Below are 21,850 nucleotides of genomic sequence, written 5' to 3' on the forward strand. Positions count from 1 at the left end.
CATGTCACTATCAACTGCAGGGAACTTGATTTGCAGCAGAGTTTCAGGATTAACTCTCTAAGGTTATGTTTAAGGTGATGTTTAAGATTTCTCAGTTTGAACACAGAAAAAGGAAATGTCAGCCTTACTGGCCTGCTGAAAATTTTGCATATTTTGATTCATGATCACTTCATCAAAAAAGACAAGGATAAGCTTTTCTCCTATGCCTGTGATTGTAGTTTCAGCATTATGAAGTTTTAGTGAGAGAGGATTTCAGCTTACTGTTTCCCTACTCAGAGCACAGAAGGTAATAAAGTAGAAAAAGTTGATATTCCCATTTGAACTCCATTCAAGTGCTTCCAGTTACTGTGTGCTGCAAAGGCATATTTAAGCTCACATATGACGTTTTCTGGATTTCTGTTCTATGTCAGAACTCCCACAGAGTTATTTCAGTGGCTGTATAGGCTGTCCCACATCTATAGGTGCTTTGCTGGGCTGTCCTTAGCAAGACCAGAATTTCCCTGCTTTTTGCAGAGAAAACAATTTATCTGCCAGAAAGCCACCTTCATGGCAGTGCAGCATTGTTAAGACATCTCCTTTTAATTTCATTTACACCTTTTTGTATCTTTAAAAATGCTAATGCTTTAAGGCACCTGCATTTACCATTTTTTCTCCTTTTGAATTTCTTTGGAAGAAGACCCTGTCTTGATTGTTATAAATTATCAAATCGATAGCCGAATTTATGAAAAATTTAACAACGATTTATTGGGTCAATTACAAAAAAATAGAATTTCGAGCAACCACCACAATCAAGACAGCGTCAGTCCCGGGTATGGGTGAAACCAGAGGTTCGACCTACAGAGTGACAACTTCCCCTCAAAGGTTCACCCTGAGTGTTTCCAGCGTCCAGCTTATATACAGTTTATTCTGCCTGAGGCACAGGTGACCACATCTTTCTACTCACTTCTTCGAAAGCAAATCTATTTCCGTACATATGTTGAAATAGACAAAGACGGGTCCGGTCCGGTCTGCAGACAGAAGTTTGGTACACAGGGGAAGTTTGCTTTCACGTGTAATAAGTTGGTATCAGTCCCTGAGTACCCAGATGCAATCAGGACATGTCTGAATCTAGTGAAATTCTTGGGACACTTTAATGAATCACAAGGCCCCGATGTTTTTTCCCAGGGGCAGGAGATAACGAAATGATCCTTGATGGTCCAGGAAGGTTCCATTCAGACGTTAAACAGGTCTGATGCTATCTTGAGCTGCCAGGAATTAGTTACAATCTGAATAGATCTCTGTTCCTGGCTGGGGAGGTTAAAACATAATTTTTACAGTATTTTATACCCACACATATCTGTTTATACAGCATGAATGAACTCCATTACATATCACATTGGTAAATGATATTTCAGTTTCCATGGTGCTCTTTATTACAAATAGCTGCTCTTTTCATCACCAAATGGTGCAATTTTCATTCATGATGAAATATCAATGGTAACCTACAGCAGCAAATTGTTCCTTTATGATCCTTGGCATTGTGGAAACTCTCCTGCTCAAAATTACATGTCAAGGAATTTAGCAAGTATGAAAAATCTGGCTCCTTTTATGCACATACATGCAGAGATGTATACTCTTCCCTTTGTGCTCTGTGCATCTAAGCATTTACCTTCCTTTATTCCTGTAAGGAGTCATTAATATGCTCCCAGTGATGCTTTCCCAAAAGTCCAGCTATTAGAGGGGTTAGGGGGATAGCATTCCCTCCTGTACCTTCCACTGGAACTGAGTGAGGAATTTGGTATTCAGGCTGCTTGTTGCCAGGCTGTGAGTGTGAGTAGATCATTTTGGGAATGATAGTAGCCTTGCCAGCTCCCTTGCATTCCTCAAAGTGCTTCTCTGTCATTTGCCCTGGCCCAAATTACAAACATAGACAGTAGAAACACTCACAGATCAAGGCAGGGCTCTGCTTCCACCCCAGCCCCACTCCCTGCAAACCCTGAGGTACTTGTGGCAGTGTGGGGAGGGTACTGTGACAGGCAGCACTGTTTTCAGTTGGATTCCTTTCACAGACACTGTGATCTCTTTCCCTGGCCATGATATTGTTATGCAGGAGATGATGGGTTAGGTTTCTCAGCTACGTGGCCTGATGGGCATATTTCCCAGATCAGGTTCCCTTGTTTATAGTTCTAAATATCCCTCACTCCCCCACTGCCAACTGCTGCCAGTGGTCCATTTTTCCTAAGTGATCCTGTCTGGAGAAAGTAGATACTGTTCATAAATCAGGCGCTCAAGGAATTAATAATTTCAAATTCCCAGGAGAGCCTGCTGTGTCACAGACATCTTTTATGAAAAATCCTTTCCTTAGGATTTTTCCTCCTGAGAAGCTGGGAAGCCTCAGGAACAAAATGCCAACATTGATTATCTGCTGCTGTGGAATGCAACAGGTGCATCTGTGACTGGCCCATGTTGGATGTTTGTCATTAATGGCCAATCACAGCCCAGCTGGCTTGGACAGAGAGCTGATCCACAAACCTTTGTTATCATTCTTTGCTATTCTATTCTTAGCTAGCCTTCTGAGGAAATCCTTTCTTCTATTCTTTTAGTATAGCTTTAATGTAATATATATAATAAAATAATAAATCAAGCCTTCTGAAACGTGGAGTCAGATCCTCATCTCTTCCCTCAACCTGAGACCCCTGTCAACACCGTCACACTGCTGTAATAAATTGAACTACTTTTGATACACAATCACTTCGCTTCTTCCCTTTTGCATTTATTTAAGTCTGGCAATGAGATATGTGATGATATGGAGTAGTTAAGAGGAAGTTAGACCCACTAGACCCACTAAATAAAGCAGCTTGGAGGAAGTGCTTTTGGGTTGTGCCTCTGCCCTCTTTCCCCTTCATTTCCATGCAGGCGCTGGGTGCAGGCAGATGTTTATTTTTTACAGCCCTGTGTCAGGTTTGTTTTTATGGCTTCCTTGCCTCCAAGCAAGCACCGTGATTTGCTAGTGCTTCTCACCATGATCTACACCACTGGCAGTACTTCCACTTCCACAAATAGACCTCAGGAGAAAATAAAATGCTGGAACTTTCTTTGAGAGAGCAGAGGTGCTCCTTTCATCTTTTGGCTGGGAGGGAGCTGGGTAATAAAGGTAAAATCTGAGGTTTTGTCCCTCTGGTGGAAAAGGTCACAAACTTCCTCGAGGACAATAATGTTCCTCACAAATGAGATAAAAGGAGGGTGATGTTAAATGATGATGTAAGATAGAAACATAGAAGTCATTCATCAAATCCAGGTGTGACAGTATATTTGTATTTGAATCCTCTGAATTTAGACTCTGCTGCTTTTTAAATGGCAAGCTTTTGTGAGAGTGGCAGACAACCTTTTAACTAAACCTCACTTTAATTGCAGTACACTAGATAAATAACCACTGTCTTCTGGCCATCTTCATCACCATTTCAGGTTCTGAAATGCAAAATGCAGATCCTTTGCTAGAGATCCTGCATTTTCCAGGCACCTGGCTATTCTCTGGTTAAGCCTCCCAGACTCTTAACAATAAGCACACTTGAGTTCCTAGGGTAGGCCTAGTTCCCTGCAGGTATGACTGTAGCAGTAGGAAAGAAAAGCAGGCTCCTTGGGACTTTCAGGTTGTCAAGAGGGATGTGATAATGCCATTTGTAATAACCAAATGTGGCTTTTATTTTGCACTTGAACTTGGGGTCAAGTTACAGTGCAAAATAAAAGCCACGTTTGGTTATTCACACGTCTTTTGGAAACAGTTGTAAACTTAGTACAATAAGTTTGCAATATGAAGATGTTGAACACTGGCACTAGATGTACTTATGGAAATAGAGTTGACTGAGAAATCACAGGGGTGGTTGATGTTTTATGTTTCAAGTCTGTATTCCATTTCTTCTTTTTCAGAGATTTTAAAAATTAGTCCCCATAGTAGCTCTGTGTGCTGCCTCTTATGCTTAATTTCTGGCTCCTAGGAGTGCTCACATGCCTGCTATAGAAGAAAAGGCCAAGCAGAGACAGAGGGACTAATATTTAGTGCTGTAATCTCAAAAGTTCTTTGTGTATTTATCTGTCACCTTTGACATCTGCTGCGTTGGCACAGTTTTCTTTGGGAATGCCACTAGTGCTATGCATTCCATGCAAAATGCTTCAGGATCCTGCTTGACCATGAGGAGTGTCTCTGGCTGGCAGTCCAAGTTTCAGAGTTCATTTTGCTCTTCCAAGAAAGATGTTTCATAAAAGGTATTGACTTGACAGGGTGGGGCTTGACATAAATGAGCACTGTGGTCAGATATCTGGCTTGGCAACCTGAGTTTACACAAAGACATCACAGCCAGCTTTAAACATCTATTAAAATAAAGCAAATCCCCTTGTGAGCATAACAACTATTCTTAGTTTCTCAAGGGCTGTGGACAGATTTGCCTCTTGAGACTTGAGCTGGGAGAGTTTGCCTGAAAGGAGATATTTTATGGAAGAGTGTTACCCCGTGCAATTAATACCTAAGTCTTAAGGCAGTATTTATGCTGATTAGTTTTTGAGGAAAACCTGTTGGAAAAAGTGCCAAAAACATCTGAGAAGTTAATAAAATTTCCTGCCTTTTGCAGCACACTGAATACACAGTATGACCCTTTAAAGTCAGTTGGTCATGGAAGACCCTATTTACAAACTGTAAGCAATTATAATCTGAACCAGTGAAGCCAAACACTGAGAAGACAATAAGTAATTAGCACAGCAGAAGCTCTTTTCTTCTCTTGCTAGGTAGTAGTAGGCAAGAAGGCTTTTAAATGCAGACTGCAGCCTGATTCTTCACTCTTTTATCCCAGAGTCATGCTGCTGTGTCTCTCAAGTAAGAGATATGGAACCAAAGCATGGAAATGAATAAGGGGAGCCCTTTAAAACTTCACTCCAGCAGTAGCTTCCATGGAGCATGTGGTGGTGTAAATGAGAGTGCAGCTTAATGACTGGCCTTTCCTTTCTTTCATTCCTCCTCTCAAAATCAAAAAAAAAGATGACAGGATGACAGAGGGCAGTTATATAATTGAATATTGCCTAAGCTGCAAGCCCACAGACTGCAAGTCCCTCTGATCTGGAACATAAGGATGGAACATTTTGGAAGGCAGTGAAGAGATGATTTGCTGATGGGAATCTTCAATAAACAAAATAATAGCTTGTCACTGAAGTCAGCAGTTGCTGAGACACTGGTTAGCATGTAGAAATATGTGGATTTGAGGGGTGCTGTGATGATGCCCATCCCTTCTGTCTCTCCATTCCTGGCTTTGATTCAGTCCCGGGAGGTGACCTCCTTTGCAGTTTTACATCTGCCTTTTCTCCTAGCAGATGGATGAGATTGTAGCTTTTTCACCTATTGATATGGTGAGGATGGTTTGATCCCTTCAGTGTAAAGTCTTGTCTTATAGGCTTGTTTTACATGAAAAATATGTCAGGGATAAGTGAGTTTATATTGAAATGTGCTGCTTGCTGTCCAGGATTTAGGATTGCCACAGCTCATGGAATGACCACCTGGGAATGGTGAGAGATATAGTTTGGACTCTGGAACACAGTGCTTACTAAGGCAAGCCTGTATGTCTTCTAGTCTTGCAGTGAAGTCCTGGAAATATTAAATTTTTCTTGCCACTTTCTGTATTTGTTTTTTTTGTCTTTGTTTGTTTGTTTGGTTTTTTTTTTTTTTTTTTTTTCCTCAGTGTCAGGTTATTTGGATAAATTTACTCTTGTGATAAATGTGCTCTTTTTCTGCCAAGTTTTGGTGCTATGGGCAGTGCAGTGGATGATTAGATTTTTTTTTAAGAGTGCCAAAATCTGGAAAGAGTTCATTTGAAAAATTGCTTAGCAGATTGCAAATGGTGAATAAATTATTGCACAAGGGAACTTTTGAAACTCCTCTGGTGGTAAATTTTCAACTAAGGAAATATAGAATATACAGCATCATGCTCATGAAAGCTAAGTAAATCCTTGCTCATAAATCATGTGAGGGAATTAGGATTTCTTTCCTTCTTTGTTATTGTCATTCTAACTTTATATGCAAAATTATCTTCCACAATTTTTTACTACAGTAAAGATGTAATTCCATGTAACTGTACCAGTAATTAAGTTATTTATTTCAACCTTTTTATTTATGTTTCCTGGCTGGGTCCTGCTAGTGCAGCTTTGTCCAGGACAGTTGACTATGTTGAGTATTTGTAAAACCTGGCTTTGATATGGATGCAAGGAAGAGGTTTTGGTATGACCTCTAAGTGACAAAGAATGTGGCAGGAAGATGCTTCACTGTTGTGAACTCAGCTTGGAGGGGTGTCTTTGACTGTGTGGTTGTCATTTCATAGGGAAAACAGCCCTCAGTGGACATGGCTCTTAGTGCTCTGTTTGCTGTTATAAAAGTTGACATTAACCTGGAATATGTGCTGTGCATTTCTAGGAATGTTCCTCAGCTGATTTATTGACATCGTTTTTGTCACCCTCGGGTTCTTCCTCTGGCTTTCTCTCTCTTTCCATTTATATTGGGGTTTTTTTTCCCCTTTCTCTTGTTTGCTCTGCTTTCAGGTTTTTTTTTTTTTTCCCTGCAAAAATATTTGTAGGAGTAGAGATGTACTAGAGCAGATTATCAGAAGATCTATGATTCTGCAGCACTGAAGGTTAAGTGCAAAGCCCAGTGGTTATCCTGATTAACTGAACCATATGCCCTAGCTCTGGTGCCTATTACAGGCTCTAGAGGAAGGAAATTTACTCCCAAGCAGTATACAGCATGGCTTGGCAAACATTTCAGCCCTGTATGGCACAGGATGGGCCAGCTGTATTCCCAACCCTGAACTTCTGTGTGATGGTAGGCTCCTTGGTGACTCTTTTTCTGGGAATCACAGGGTGAATGCACCCTTTGTTCAAGTGTGATTCTTCATTACAGTTACTCTGTGTATAGGGCAGAAGGAGAAGATTTAGCTTTGAATAGCAGCTAAGGATGGGTAAGTCTTAAAAGGTATGAAAATTCAATTCAATTGTAGTCAACATTCAGCTACACAGAAGCTATCCTAATTGTCTCTCACCCACTTTTTAAAAGACTGTTTAATTATAGGGTCAACATTGTCCTCATTCAGATTTCCGCAGATTCCCTTTGATACTAATTTTCTTCAAAGATTTGGGAGAAGACATGAGTGTTGCAAGAAGACTTTCCTGGCAGCAGCTTCCCCTTCCAACCAATTATTGAATTTTCTCTCTGTAGTCCAAAAGTCTCAGCTATCTGTGAGGCAGCTGTGAATTTGTTTTACATCAGAAACATGGCTCATCAGTATTGTGGGCACCCTGTATTGTGTGTGATTCATAGAATGCAGCAGTGAAAAGGTGGAAACTGCATCAGTAGAGGCAGTTTATGGAGACTAGAACCTAGGTATGATTTTTCTTATTTAGAGACAGATTTGGAGGTCTGGAGAGTATCTAAAATATTCCAAGAAAATTGATACAGTGATCCTCTAAGGAAAGGATGTAGTCTTTATTGCTAATGGCATTATAGCTTTTATTCTAGCATGGAGACTGTAGTTCACAGCAGAGAATCTGATAATGGGATTCTGTTGCAAATTGGGCACTGTCTCTTAAACTGAATGGATAGAAAAGACACAATTTAAGCTCTCACTCAGTGGTTTTGCATATGGTTCCTGCCTGTCTGCCTGTGTTTTCAGGTGTTTTGAGGACCAACGCGAATCTGAATGGAGGTGTCAGTGAGAAGTGAACCATACTGTACCGCTTATCCCCGAAATCTCGAAACTGGCCTTTTATTTCTGTCGGAATCTGCCACTGGAAGCAGTGGGTAATAAGCAGCACTTGGGAGGGCTGTGCAGGGATAGCACAGCCCTCTGAAAGCTCACTCCTGGCCAGGAGACAAAAGGTGCTGCAGCCTGAGCACTCGTTTCCTCCAGGAGCAGGGGCTTGGGGGCTGAGAAGTCACAGCATCCTTTGGGCTGCTCCAGGCGCTGGGTTATAATTTGCAGGCTTTTTAATTAACAGTGCTTCCTGACTAGTTCTGGCGTGTTCAGGGGTTTTGTTCTTCTGAATGTGTTTGTTGGTATTACTATCCAAGGGCGTTAGCACTCTTCAGCATAACAAAGCAGGACTTGCAGTGCTCAGAGAGTGGTCACATTTTGTGAAAAATTCCAATCACTTGTTTTTTAAAATTTTTAAAGTTTAATAGTAATAAAATGGTTATAACAATAGTAATATAATTAGAGTAATAATAATTTGGACAATTTGGATTAGGACAATATGAGACAATAGAAACAAAGAGTTACGGATGTCCAGGTATCTTTTTCTGGGCAAAATAAGCCTGAAAAAGGACACCCGTTAACAGAGTATTAGCCCTTAAAAATAATAGCCTGTTGCATATTCATACACTTCATACATGATGCATAAATTCCATTCAAACAAAGGATTCTGTCTTGTCATCGTCAGCTTCTTCCTCTCAATCCTAACGGTGTCTTCAGGGCTGAGTGAGGCAGGAAGAAGTTCGTTTCTTCTGATAATGGGGCAGTAAATTCTCTCTCTCTGAAAGCTTTAGGTGTCCTGTGGCTGCTATCTCAGTGTGAGTCCTTTCTTTAGAAAAAAAGTATCCTACATAGCACAGTTTCTATTTTACCATTATGTTTTAAACTAAAACTATATTTAACATGCTACTTGAGAGAATGAATACAGAATGAATCACTTTCTAAGATAACACATGTAATATTCATTTTAATATTTGTGAAAAGCCAATCATAAAATACGCATTCTTCACATGTTTGGAAGCAGGATTCTTAGCCCCACCACCTCCTCCCCAGTTTGAATTGCCATTTTGTTTTATCACAAGTTTGACTGGGATTTAAATTAGATATGGATATAATGTGTTTAGTAAGAATTAGAACAAACATAGATAATCTATTAAGTTTAGCATAATGCTTTCAGTCATTTAAATGGTATTTGTAAAAAAAGTCCAAATTTACTACATTTGGCTGAAAACACTCTTTTTAAGATTGGAGTCAGGGCTGATTTTTCCAAAAGCTTGGTGGTTAAAGCATTTATCTGTGATGCAGAAAATATAGATAAAATACCTGCTCTGAGAGGCTTTCAATCCATGTATCCCTACCTTGAATCAGATGCTAAGAGGATTGAATTCAATTTATACGCCCAGGTCAGGTAAGAAGCTTAACCCAACTGTTTCCAATATATCTAGCAACTTACAGACCCCATTTTGCCTTCTATTATCTATCTGACTTACAAACCTCATTTTGGCATAAATTATCACCACACAGAGCTGCAGTTATTTCTTGTGTCCATAACTGTGGGTTTTCCAGCAATACAGCATCTGAATTCTGGGCTCTTTGCTCTAGTCCTTGCTGTCATCTTCTCCATCAACAGACACATCCTACAAGCTGACTGGCTTTCCTTCTTCCAGTTTCTTCACCTGAGATGTGTGCATGAGGTAACTGTGGCTTAATACAGTATCATGATGCCTACTCAGATTTGGTGTTGGATTCCCAGCACGATCCTCTTACCCACCTGTGTGTCTGGGTTAACGGGAGCATTTGACACCATGGTTTCTGAGGTGGGCAAGATGTGCAGGAACGATACCATCCTGTTTTACTTATTTATAAATACATTTATTTATTCAGTCTCAGCTTAGAGCTTGTTTTCAGCCCTATACAGCCATAATGATGTGAAGCATCTATTTGAGAAATAAAGGGAAGAAGATCCTTAAATTCTTACCTGGCTATGTTTCTTTGAGAAAAAAATATCAGAAAAGAAAAATCTTTGTGTTGGTTTTCAAAATACCTTTTCCTTTGAGGTGATTACAATAGTCCTTAAGAAATGTGCTTGTGATCTCTTCTGGAATTCCAGAATTCCTAGTCCTGTCTTTCCTTTAGCCACCTGCTGGGGTGACCTTCTTTAAATATGGCAACCCCACCATCCCTCCAAAAGCAGCCTTAATATAGATAGCTGGAAGGAACCAGCCGTGAAGGAGGAGCTCTCAGCTCTCCTCAGAGGGGCTGTACATGCCAGCCTTGGAACTAAAGGATTGGTTTCAGATCTGAGGTTTTTCTCAGTGTGACATAGATATCAATAATATTAGGTGGAAAGAGACTAGATTAACACTTGGGGCACCTGGGTTTTTCTCCTGACTCAAACATTTGCTTGCAGTGTGGCTTTGGACACATTCACTGTGTCTCTGTTCCTCCTTTTAAAAACAGAAATAATTCCACTTTTCTGACTAGAAGGAGATGCTACATAAAAGTTTGGTATTATTATTTTTTTGTTTGTTGTTCTCTATTTTAGCTAGGATGGCAGGGGGTTGTGCTTTTCAGTATCGTTTGTGCTGTACTAAATTTACAAATTCGTACTGTTTCCCTTTCTGTGTCATATTCTGCTCTCATGTTCCCCTGAATAGTGAGAGAGATCACTGGGATGTGGTAAGGTGTGTAAAAGAAGAAATACACCCAGGAGGAAAGGGCAGAATTTTGCATGCTGGATATTTTGGTATCCAGGGGAAGATGTCAAACACCTCCAGGTGTTTGGGTTCAGCTTGCAGGTCAATAATCTGAGTAGGCAGCTTAAATGGGAAGTGGGGGACCAATGGGAAGCATGGGGGCCATAATCCCCTTGGTGTCCCCAAAGGACTCCTCCCTCAAATGGTTTCTCACCTCTTCATTATAAACCTATTTCCTTTGTCCAGAGGGTTTTGTTTATTCCTTTTTTTTTTACTGGTAGTTTCTAGTGATGATATTTTGGGATCTCTAAATGTGCATTCACCATCATTAGTGGCTTTTTCCCATGTTATTTGTTTCATGTTCAGGGATTAGCAACCAGATTGCAAAATAATGAGCTGCCTTGTGTATTTCAGAAACATACCCCTGGCAATATGCATTTCAATGATTATCGTCACAGTTGGCTATGTGTTAACAAACGTGGCTTATTTCACTACAATCAGTGCTGGGGAATTGCTGCTTTCAAAAGCTGTAGCAGTGGTAAGTTACAGAAGAAAACTACAAAGATATATTCCTGCTGCAGTTATGTTTGTTGATATTATTCTTGTTTTCAGGGGGGAAAAAGATTGGGTGGACACATCCTGTCAGGTTTTAGTATGGCAGCACTTATCAGCATCCCAGTGAAATTTGATTTTTGACTGATGAGTGGGATTGCAGTTCAGGTTATCAATAGCATTTATAATGTAACATTGGACTGTATTTATTTACCTCATAACAAAGTCAATAGGGCTTACATTTCATAGCGAAGTACATGCTTGAAAAATTCAGAGCTAAATTGTAAACTCAGCTCCTGAGAAGCAGGAATTACAGATATTTATGGAAGAGAGAACTCTGAACTATTTTGAGTGGCAGAATACAGTAACTTTGTCTCTGCACAATGTGTGTCCTGAAGGGGGTTGGGAAGGGGGTTGCTGTGAGTACTGGAGCTCATTTGGGAAGGAGTTGCAAGGCAACCTGGCTAGGAAACACTATATTTTATATTTTTATATTTCTGGTGTCTGAGGCACAATGAGGAAATAAATAATTCCATTTTTTTTCCAGTAGCCACTGCCTGTGGCTATTTCAATTGACGTGAGTTTTGAAAAATGACCAAATTCTGTAGCTAATGGGAGATCTAGAAAGAAAACATTTTATAAACACGACAAAAATTATGCATCTTGCCTGTGGTGCCCCAAACTCCCATTAAGGCTCTTCTGCTAGCCTAAAACACTAAAGCCTGAATGGATAGATGATACCACTGGGTAGTAGTACCAGCTGAGTGCAAGGAAGGCTGTAGAAAAAAGGTATTAAGTGTGCAGATCAAATCTTAATCCATTCAGGTCTTGATCTTCTTCTTTGGAGCCATAATGGTTTAAATTGGCATGAGTCTGGGCCTGATTCCACATCCCCATCGTGGTTTCAGCTGGAGCCATGCCCTTCCACACGCTCTCAGCGGTGGGGGTAAGACAGCCCAGCTGGAGCAGCTGAACTCTCACAAAAGAAGGAACAAATGCACTGCACAATTTTCAGTGAGGGATGCAGAGAAGGGGGATAACTAACACCGTGATAATTTGTTAATAGAAGGAAATTATTTTCCCATTTTATGAAAAGTCATTGTGTGTTTCTCTCTCTTTTCTAACAGACCTTTGCCGAACGACTGATGGGAAACTTCTCTTTAGCTGTGCCCGTGTTTGTGGCTCTCTCATGCTTTGGATCTATGAATGGTGGCGTTTTTGCAGTATCCAGGTGAGCACTGCTGATGTTCCTGGGGCTCAGGGCTTGGGAGACACACTGAAGGTATGGAAGCAGGGGAAGGGAGAGTAAGGTTTATTCCTGTAGCGGGGTATGATGAATGACTACACTGTTTACCAGGTGTAGGGCTTTTTCTCACTTTGTGTGGGGTACTATTTTAAAAATCCTTTGAATGGTTTGGAAATTAATCTCTCTAGGTTAGCCCTTAATCAATGGCTGCTTTTTTTTCGTGTAAGGAGGAGGAAAACTGGAGGGAAAATATTAACTCCTTCCCAACACCAGTCAAGGGACACCTTCAGAGATGGTTTTGCTTTCTGTGTGGGGGTTTCTCCTGCCAGTGCTTTCATTTAGAACACCTCAAACAAGACTAAGAAGTTCTGCTGTGCTCTGTGACTTTCATGAGCCACTTTGCGTACTCACAGTAATGAGCACATTTAAAGTCTGTCCACATTTATTTCCCACCAGGATGTTCTTCGTTGCATCCCGTGAGGGTCACCTTCCAGAAATTCTCTCCATGATTCATGTCCGCAAGCACACTCCTCTGCCAGCTGTCATTGTTTTGGTAAATCATACAAACAAATGTTCCTGCACTAGAATTCATATTACAAGGCTTGCTCTAGAGTATTCAAACAGAATTTGGGCACTGCTTGAGTCTCATTTATTAATGTGAACATGGGCTTTGGGCAGGGTGGAGGACAGGAGAAAGAGGAATGAGATTTGTGAGTTGTTCTTATTCCATCGTGTCCTCCTTGCTTTCTTGCCTCTCACTGCAATCTAATTCACTTCTTATTGCTCTTTTCTAATTTCTAAAGACCTGCTAGTGGTGAGCTCGTTGCCTTTCAGAGAAACAAATTCTAGTTAAACAAACAAAAAATGGATTCAGTTAACTGAAAGTTGAATTAAACACCAGCATCTGGGAGTACCCTAAGGGATCATTTTACTATCTTATAGTAAAAAATGCAAGCAGTTTTGCAACTAAGATAAAGGAGTAAGAACCCTCAGCTGTCCAGCATAGTGATGATTAAAAAATGAGAGAACATGAGCCTGTAAAATGGTCTGTGGGTTTTCTAAGGAAAACCACTGGTGCTTCAGTGGAAATCCTATTACAGACTTCTAAAATAAGCAGCAAAAGTAAATGTTGGCCATGTGTTAGCTTTGCAGACTAAATTTTATGGTAAAATGTTAGGACTGAATGCCAAAATGCCAACTTCAAAGTTCAGTTTTCATAGTGTCAGGAAGATTTTCACTTAACGTGCAGTCCTCATATTCATGGGTATTCAGCCCCACTTTGGGGATCAATGACTGCAGTGAATCTGGATGAGCCTCTGCCATATTTAAGGACTCTCAGCCAAAACAAAAGATGCACCCATGAGTCTATGCTACTAAGAGCAAATCCTTGTAGAATTTAAATTGGTTTTTGCTCTTGAAGCCTATAAGCTCACCACTGAATTGTTGAATTTTATATGTGCACATATAACCAACCATAGGCTTTGAAGTTTTGAAAATTAGGCAGTGTGATTATGGTGAAAGAGTTTAATGAAATTAATTTTCCATAAACACTTACATTGCATTTTATTTCTTTGGGTGTAGTCATACCTTGTGGGTAAATTGCATTGACTGTTTTTTTGTGGAATGAAATGCACAAAACGTATTAATATTTTTTTTTTTCCTGACAGACATTTCCTGCTATTGCATGTGGTCCTGTTACACCAGTGCATTGATTTCTTTTGAAAAAGTCAGATTCTAGTATGAAGATGGCTTTCCTTCAAAGATTGCAATTTTTTAGCTCACCTTACTGCAAATAGAGCAATGGCAGGATATATTCTACATCAATAGCAATTTTAGCATTTCCCTATTTTATTTCTCCTTCCAAGTTCTACACACTGTAAAAAAGGAAAGAGCTTTTGAGGATAAACTGAGAAAACGAGCATGCGCTTGAGGCTTGTAAAATTAAAAAAAAAAACAAAACAAACCAACACCTTTTTTTTTTTTTAAATAAGAAATCTGTTTATGTGTGTATGTTGCTAGAGAAATTTTCCAGTCTGACCATTTTTTTGTTGCCTCAAAACTTGGCTATTCATGGCCTCTTCTCTCAGGCCTCTACACAGAGCTCAGCCTGCATTTCAATCTGCATCTCAGTCTGCAAGTTGAGCTACCTGGACCAGAAGTATTTCTCACCTACATGAGGAGGAATTTGATAGATGTGTGTAGTGACTCATAGAAATCAAGCTATCTGATTGTAATCCTGCTTTCTTGTATTTTCTCTTGATAGCTCTCCTTCACTTTAATTATTGTATATAGCTTGCATTCTAGTTATGACTCAGATTTTAAGCTTTTAGAGGTTGAGTTTGCAGAGAAGAAATCTTGCCCAATACAATTCAGTGGTATAATTTCCCTTGACATTTACATAGGAGTTTGCTTACTATCTCTATGTAGGGAACCAAGTACTTTATTACAGGTTGGAGGCCAGAGACCCACATTTGAAATATTGAGTCTTCTGATTCAAATCCATGTTGTCCGCACTCCTTTGAAAAAAGGGAGAGCGTGGCTGTGAATCTAGGTAAATAATACAAGTTAGTTTTCTATGTGTAAACATTTAGCCCAGTGTTTTACTGCATCTGCAGTTGATTTCACCTGTGGCCTTGTTATAAACCTCTCACTTCCAAGACCTTCCCTCCTGCTGAAGAATGAGGGATATGGTGAATTTGACTTACTCCTTCATGCCCAAATGCAAGGACATTTTTTTTGTCCAGATACTCCTTTGAAATAGATCCATGTAGCCTTCCCTAACCATCTAACCCACAACAAAACACTAGTTTGTACATAACCTTCTGCCTGCCCCACAGAAGCCTTGTATCTCAGACTAGTTTTTTAGTGAGGAACTGTGCGTATTCTGGTGTCCTCTCTCCTTCTTGCTCTGCAGTAGCTACCTGAGTGACAGCTAAATTCTTCCTTCTTCTCATAAATATTTGCATTTACAATGTGCAGTAAGTCTACACTCAGCAAGTCTGGACAAAGGCAAACCCAAGCTGGTGGCAGCCCAGTGTGCCCAGCTGGCATCTCATGGTGTGGAGCTGCCCCTTGCCATGTCCTCCTTGCTCACTTCCCCTGTGAAGCCTGGGGGACTAAGACTTTTTCCTTCCACAAAACACCTGGAAACTTCTGCTTTCGTATGATTAGATGTGACCAAAATTTAACTGTTCTTATTATTTTCATCAGCAATGAGCAAGTAAACCTGAAGTGAGCTTATATCCCACGAGAGTGCTGCCCAGGGTGCTCCAGCACTTTGGTGGTGCAGTGTGCCTGTGTATTTTTATATTCTGGGTCACAGGGGACAGATCTGTATTGACTATGTGTGGCCACCCAGGACAGATATATATTGATCCAAAATGGTCTCAGGGGACAGCTAGACATTGATCACACAATGATTTTATTTACAAAGGCAAGCCTGGAGTCTGTGGCACTCAGGTGTGTGCATAAGGCTGTACTGCTTGTCCCTGAGGAAAACTTTGACATCGCCGCTGTAAAATAATAGAGATCGATCTACTAAACCCCTCTTATGCTCTGAATTTCTTTTGCAGCATCCTCTCACAATGATAATGTTATTCAACGGGGATCTCTACAGCCTCTTGAATTTCCTCAGCTTTGCCAGGTGGCTTTTTATTGGACTGGTAGTTGCTGGGTTGATTTATCTCAGATATAAACGTCCTGATATGCCTCGTCCTTTCAAGGTAACATCTGCTCTCTACTCTTTTACATGAATCCTCCCTCCTCTCTGTCCTGCAGTCAGACAGCAAGGGAGCATTTTCTGATGTAACAGGCTAACCTCTTTCTCAGGAAAAACCGATTTAAGAGAAAACAGTGCTTTGCTGTGAAGAGTGAGACTTTTCCTGCAAGGTCCCCAGTGCTACCCCAGCTGTGTTCCATCCTGGAAAAGAATTCTTCCCTCTTGCCTATGCTTGGGGAGCAGAGACTGAAGGTGCTGTGCTGAGATGAAGGCATTTGCTCAGTTTTGCCTGTCTGTTGTGCTCAGGCTGTGTGATGCGAGCTGTGTGAAAATACGGCAGGCACTCTGCAGCCACAGAGGGCTCAGGCTGCAAATATTGGGGTTACTTGAGCCAACCTGATTTTCAGCCAGTCCTCTGTTTAATGTCTCCTTTGATAAAGACCTGGATAATTTCATGATCAAATATACAATAACATGATCAAAAAAGTAATGTGAAGCACAAGAATTTATGAGAGAGGGCATTTATGTCATTGCCTGTCCAATATCAAGTATGCCAATTTTCTGTGCAAATAAGTGGTCAGTGTGATTATTGTAATATTTGGCACTTGCAGTGGATTGGCAGACAGAGTTATTGTGAACCCTGAAAGAAAATGCTAATAGTCCAGCCCCTTGAATAGTATCTATTTTGGCCTTGGTTCTGCTATTTTTCTTGCTTGTTTTAAGTAGCATCATACAAAGTATAAGTTGTCCCATTGTGTATCTAGAAAGATAATATCCATCATCAAAAAACTGCGAAATATATCTCTGTTTAGATGCTGCCAAGACAACTATTTTGTGCAGAGCTAAGAATGTGTATTGTTGCATTCTTGTAGGTATATTAGTAAATAAGGAGGTATAATAGTAAACAAGTACAGCCTATTTTGCTTTGACAAAAGAAAAGCTTTGACAGTACACAAAAGAAGAAGAACAGTAATGCTTTGAGGCATGAAAGGAAGAGAACAATCTCCAAGGAATTCTCAATTTTCCATTACACTTAATGTCTCATAAGCCATGCCTGTAGGCATTTCCTTCAGAGACTTGCTAAGAGAGTGATTGTATTGGTGTTTTTGAAAATTGAGCAAATAAATTTGATATGGTTACTTTGTGTGCTTTCAGCAGTGACACTGGCAATACCATCAGTCATACAGTCAGAAAGTGCTTTTTCAATCCTTATCAGGTGCATAACACTATCAAATATCTTTATCACTAATCAAATTGCTGTTTAATTTGCTCTCTTCCTGCTAGATTTTGATTTTTACCTTAGGAAGAAAATCAATATGTTCCTAATAGTTTTAAAAGGTGACTTGAGCTCCTGCTTGTGTTTTAAAATATTTTCTAATGGGTAATTATCAAAACGGAAATCTTTACTGTGGTTAGAGCTGCTTGCTTATATGCTGGGGGATTAGAGGAAGGACTTTTACAGTGTAACTTATTTACAGTCCTTATATTTTAAAGGAAGTAAAACACTGGAGTGTTTTAGAGTGTAATTAAGACACTTCTGTGGTACTCACTGCATAGCACTTGGCAGGGCCTGGTTTCTGCAGTCACTGACATTTTGTGTGCCTGTTCCAGACACCCTTATTTCTCCAGAACTGTCCTGTACTGCTGGGTCTTATCCAATTTACATCTCATGGAAAGCTAAATGCCTTGGTCATTACTTTACAATGACCTTATTATTTAATGGTCCTTTGTGTGGCTATTTTTCAGGTTCCTTTATTTATTCCAGCCTTGTTTTCCTTCACTTGCCTCTTCATGGTGGCGCTGTCGCTTTACTCTGACCCAGTGAACACAGGGATTGGATTTGCCATAACCCTGACAGGCATTCCTGCCTACTACCTCTTCATTGTGTGGGACAACAAGCCAAAGTGGTTCCGAAAGCTTCTGGGTAAGTCCTGGGGTGGTAAGTCCTTCTAGGTAAGTCCAGTGTCCCCTGACTAATGAGGGACATTCACAGCAGGGCTGTTCCTCAGCCAGTGATTGACTTTAAAGGACTGATGCTTCTTTCCTGCCCTCCCCTACAAACATCTAATTCCTTTTAAACCACCATCACCTTCTCCTGGCCCTGCCTCCGTGCTAATGAAGACAGTACTGCACTCCTTGGAGAATCTGTTTGGAATCTTGAGCAAAACAGGTGTGCTATCAGGATGAGCTTGGTGCTCCCTGCCGACACCGTGTGTCTGTGGACCACTGAGGAGTGTTTGAAATGGGGCTGGAAGTGTCTGGAAGATTCAGGCAGGTGGGGGTTCATGGGAATACTGTCCTTAGCAGTGGCTCCTGACAGGGTGATAGCAGCATATACTGTGGCCTCTATGGAAATAATTTCTCTGTTTCGTGAAGAATGACTTCTGCGTGCCTTGGCTCAGTAGTATTTCATGCCTGAAATACACTGAGAATACTTTCTGTACCATTTCTGAAAGGTTTTGAAAGGATTTGTGGAAGTTCTGATGTGTTAGAGAAGGATTATTTGAGACAATTCAATTAGAAGTCAGTATTTATTTATAATTTATTACAGCTCTTCACTTTTTTGTTACTAGGATGATAGGCTTCTAAAATAAAGGGAATTTTCAAAATATCAAATAAGACTATTGGCAAGGTATTTCAGGAATGATGGATAATTTATTAAACAACAAAAAAAGATAATTTATTTTGCTGCAAAACTAAAACTCAGCCTGTGAAATCTTTAACTAAAACTAGTTGATTTCTGTAGATGCTGAATTAAAAGTGCATATTGTCTTCTGTGCTTCAGTCTTAATTGATGATTTAAAATGAGCTGCTCTCAAGAAAAGAATAGTGCTTTTATATGTAATTACAGTATAACCAGTTGTATGTATTTTCTCAATATAAATAATTTATAGAGTTATATCCTATCTTCTGTAGAATTTGTGAATTTCCCTCTCAATACATGCTGGGAAGTCCATAGGCAATAGGGCAGGAAGTATTTACAGCAAAAGGTGTTAGTTTGCACTAGCAAAATCTTAATTTTATAGCAAAAATGTTATAAATTACTTGCATTGTCCTCGGAATGGGTAGAAATCTTCAGTACAAATTAAAGCAGTTGTAAGCAGAAGGACATTCTATTAAGTAGTTGGGGTTTAGTCTGTTTATAATCTCTCAGTCTTGACATTTAGGGTGTAGGAATTTTCCCCTCATCAAAATTCAGGAGATTTTTTGGCATTTTCTGTTGTGTCTCAGAGGTTTTGGAATACAGCTGCTTGAATCTTTGGCCACGGGATGACAGTGTTGAACTACATTACTTGGGCAAGAGAAAGAATATTCTTCTCTTTAAGGTAGACTGGATAGATGTTAAGATTTTTCTGCCAGCTGTGACAAGGAAGGTGAATAATTTCTAGATTTCAGATAACACAAAATTCTCCTCCTAGAAAGAAGCCTGTGTGCCTGTGTCATATCTAAGGATGGGCATGGTGTACTGGCTCAGAGAGGAATGCAGCAGAAGCCAGTCAGTGAGGGAAACAGCTGGTTTTCTTTGCAATTATTATCCCCAAAATAACAACCAGTAATGACAGAAAACTGATGCTGACAGTTTTGAGCAGGGGCAGAGTGGAGATTTACTTGTGAAACAAACAGATTTTTCTTTTCTCTAAAAAGAAGCAATAAACCTTCTGTGTGGAGTCATTAAGCTGACATTATTTTGGGAGCCTGAGAACATTTACAAAAGGTATTGATTGAGGATAAATTCACTTAAGGTACCTCTGTGAGATATAGAAAAGAAATTGGGCGGCTGCAAGCTTGATATTCTAACCTTGAAACAATATGTCTTGCATGGGCATGAAAGTGTAACTCCTGACACAAGGTAAAGGACAGCATAAAAAAACAGGATTTTCATTTAAGAGGTAGATTTTTGCCAGAGTAACTGTAACTGGGTAGCTTTCTATGAGAAGATAAATGGCTTTTTTTTTTTTTTTTTTTTTTTTTGACAAATGTGATGAATCCAATCTACTTAGACTTGACCAAAGCATTTCCTGTGGTACCAGAGGAGAAGTAGCAGACTGCTAGTCGGAGCACACTGCTGTGCTACCAATACTATTTCCAAGCTGTTCCATGTGCCCAGATCAGCACATAGGCAACTGGTGTGGGGCTTTGAAAAGTCACCTCCTTGAGGCATTGACTGGTTCAGCTGCCCAGCTGTGCTCATAAACCCCATAAGGTGCAAATGCCCATGGGCACAGATCAGTCCCATGTAAGGTCAGAGGGAATATCCCGAATAGGCTTTGTAAGGATCAGAGGAAAGGGATATTGGGCAGCCAGAATGAGTAGTGGCATAAAAGAGCCAGCCTGAAGAAGATACCTGTATTTCTGAAAGGAGTTTCAGGCTGGTCACACCAGCAGAGCCCTGGAATGGATTACCCAAGGAATCCCCTCCCAAGGCTGAAAGTCTTTGATCTGTACTTAGGGCATTTCCATTGCCCATTCTCCTTATGCAACTGCTGCATTGAACAAGAGGTAACTTCACAGCTCTCAGGGTTTGTAGATTCTGGGATGGTGTTTTGCAATGAGAATAACATTTTGTTCTGTCCTCTTCCAAAGGAATTCTGCTGTAGAACTAGGTGTGCTGGGACAAATAATTTTCAGCTGGTACAGGCTTCGTTTGACAACTGCATTCTTTCTTTTTGTAAAACTAAGGTGAAAATGAAAAAAAGTGGGACCTAGCAAATCCTAAGCAGCAAATCAGTGTGTAAAAGGATGCATCACCAGCATAAGAATGCTTCTATCTGTACTTCTCCAGCTGAAAACCCAACCCTAGACTCATACTTAAAAACATCTATTCCTTTACAATGAGTTGAATTGCAAAGAGGTAAAAAGTTGAATCCTACTTTTTTTTTCATAGCTGAGCCCTTGATGGAAATGAGATCTCTTTATATAGAAAAATATCTGCCAGGGTTATTTAGCAATTCCAGAGGATAACACTTGTTCGCTTAGGACAAAGTGTTATATGATCAATTTGCTTCTCTTTGTCGAGTTTGTGGTGGGATCCATGGGAGATTATCTCAACATTTTGTTGTTACAGATTTCATGTCCAGTCATATATATGTGATAAAAATCCTGCTTTCTTTCCTCACCTAAACTTTATGTAGTGCTTGTGTGGATACAAAGTCTGGGTTTTTTGTGGTTGTTTTTTTTTTTTTTTTTTTTTTTTTTTTTTAATAAAGGTTGTCCCCTGGGACCCATTTGGAGTGAATTTTTTCAAAAAGGGATAATTAGGATTTTAAGTGGGCTAGGGAAGTTATCTGCATTGCCATGGCATGTTAAGCTGTCTTGTGACAAATGTGAAATTGGTCCTGTAACTCTAGCTACTGCTTCAAGCAGACAACATAGAGGTAGGTACTGACTGGAAACAGATTGGGACATTTTCATAGGGAAAATGCTCCTTTTACTGATTTATTCTGGGTGTATTGCAACCAAAAAATGCAAAGAATGCCATCTCCCCTAACTTTTCTGCTCCGCTGTGGCTTCACCCCAGGAGAGAGAAAAACTGCTGCATGGAAATGGAGAGCTGGGCAAGGTCTTGGTGCTGGTGGCTATGTCCACTGAGGTGAACAGAATCACAGCCAGCTCTAGAGATGCCCAGGATCTCCTTCTGCTGCTGTGCCCTTTCCCAAGAACTGTCATGCTACTGCTCAGCCTCATAAAATTCTCTTTTTTCCCTTTGCTTGTCCTCAGAGCTGGAAGGGCTGGGATGGCAGGGGTGAAGCCTTGCTGTTTTCCTGCTGCTGTCTTTGGTCCCTGCTGCACCCAGCCCAGCTCTGATGTCCCCACAAGGGGTAGGGAAAGCAGATGGGAGCAAAATGCAAAGCCTGGAGACTCCTGGCCTTTCTGCCCC

The 21,850-nt window shown here is 40.3% G+C and overlaps 1 protein-coding gene across 3 annotated transcripts in view; it reads left to right on the forward strand.

The window, feature by feature from the left end:
• Positions 1-21,850, forward strand: part of SLC7A11 (solute carrier family 7 member 11) — a 64,648-nt gene that overhangs the window by 39,823 nt on the left and 2,975 nt on the right. For all 3 annotated transcript variants that reach the window (XM_074541985.1, XM_074541984.1, XM_005485635.4), the window contains 5 exons: positions 10,871-10,994; positions 12,136-12,239; positions 12,711-12,807; positions 15,827-15,976; positions 17,719-17,896. In XM_074541985.1, coding sequence (XP_074398086.1) covers positions 10,871-10,994; positions 12,136-12,239; positions 12,711-12,807; positions 15,827-15,976; positions 17,719-17,896 — 653 coding nt within the window. The remainder of the gene's footprint in view (positions 1-10,870; positions 10,995-12,135; positions 12,240-12,710; positions 12,808-15,826; positions 15,977-17,718; positions 17,897-21,850) is intronic.

This window comes from Zonotrichia albicollis, chromosome 5 (genome assembly GCF_047830755.1).
Source record: "Zonotrichia albicollis isolate bZonAlb1 chromosome 5, bZonAlb1.hap1, whole genome shotgun sequence".
NCBI classification, from domain to species: Eukaryota; Metazoa; Chordata; class Aves; order Passeriformes; family Passerellidae; genus Zonotrichia; species Zonotrichia albicollis.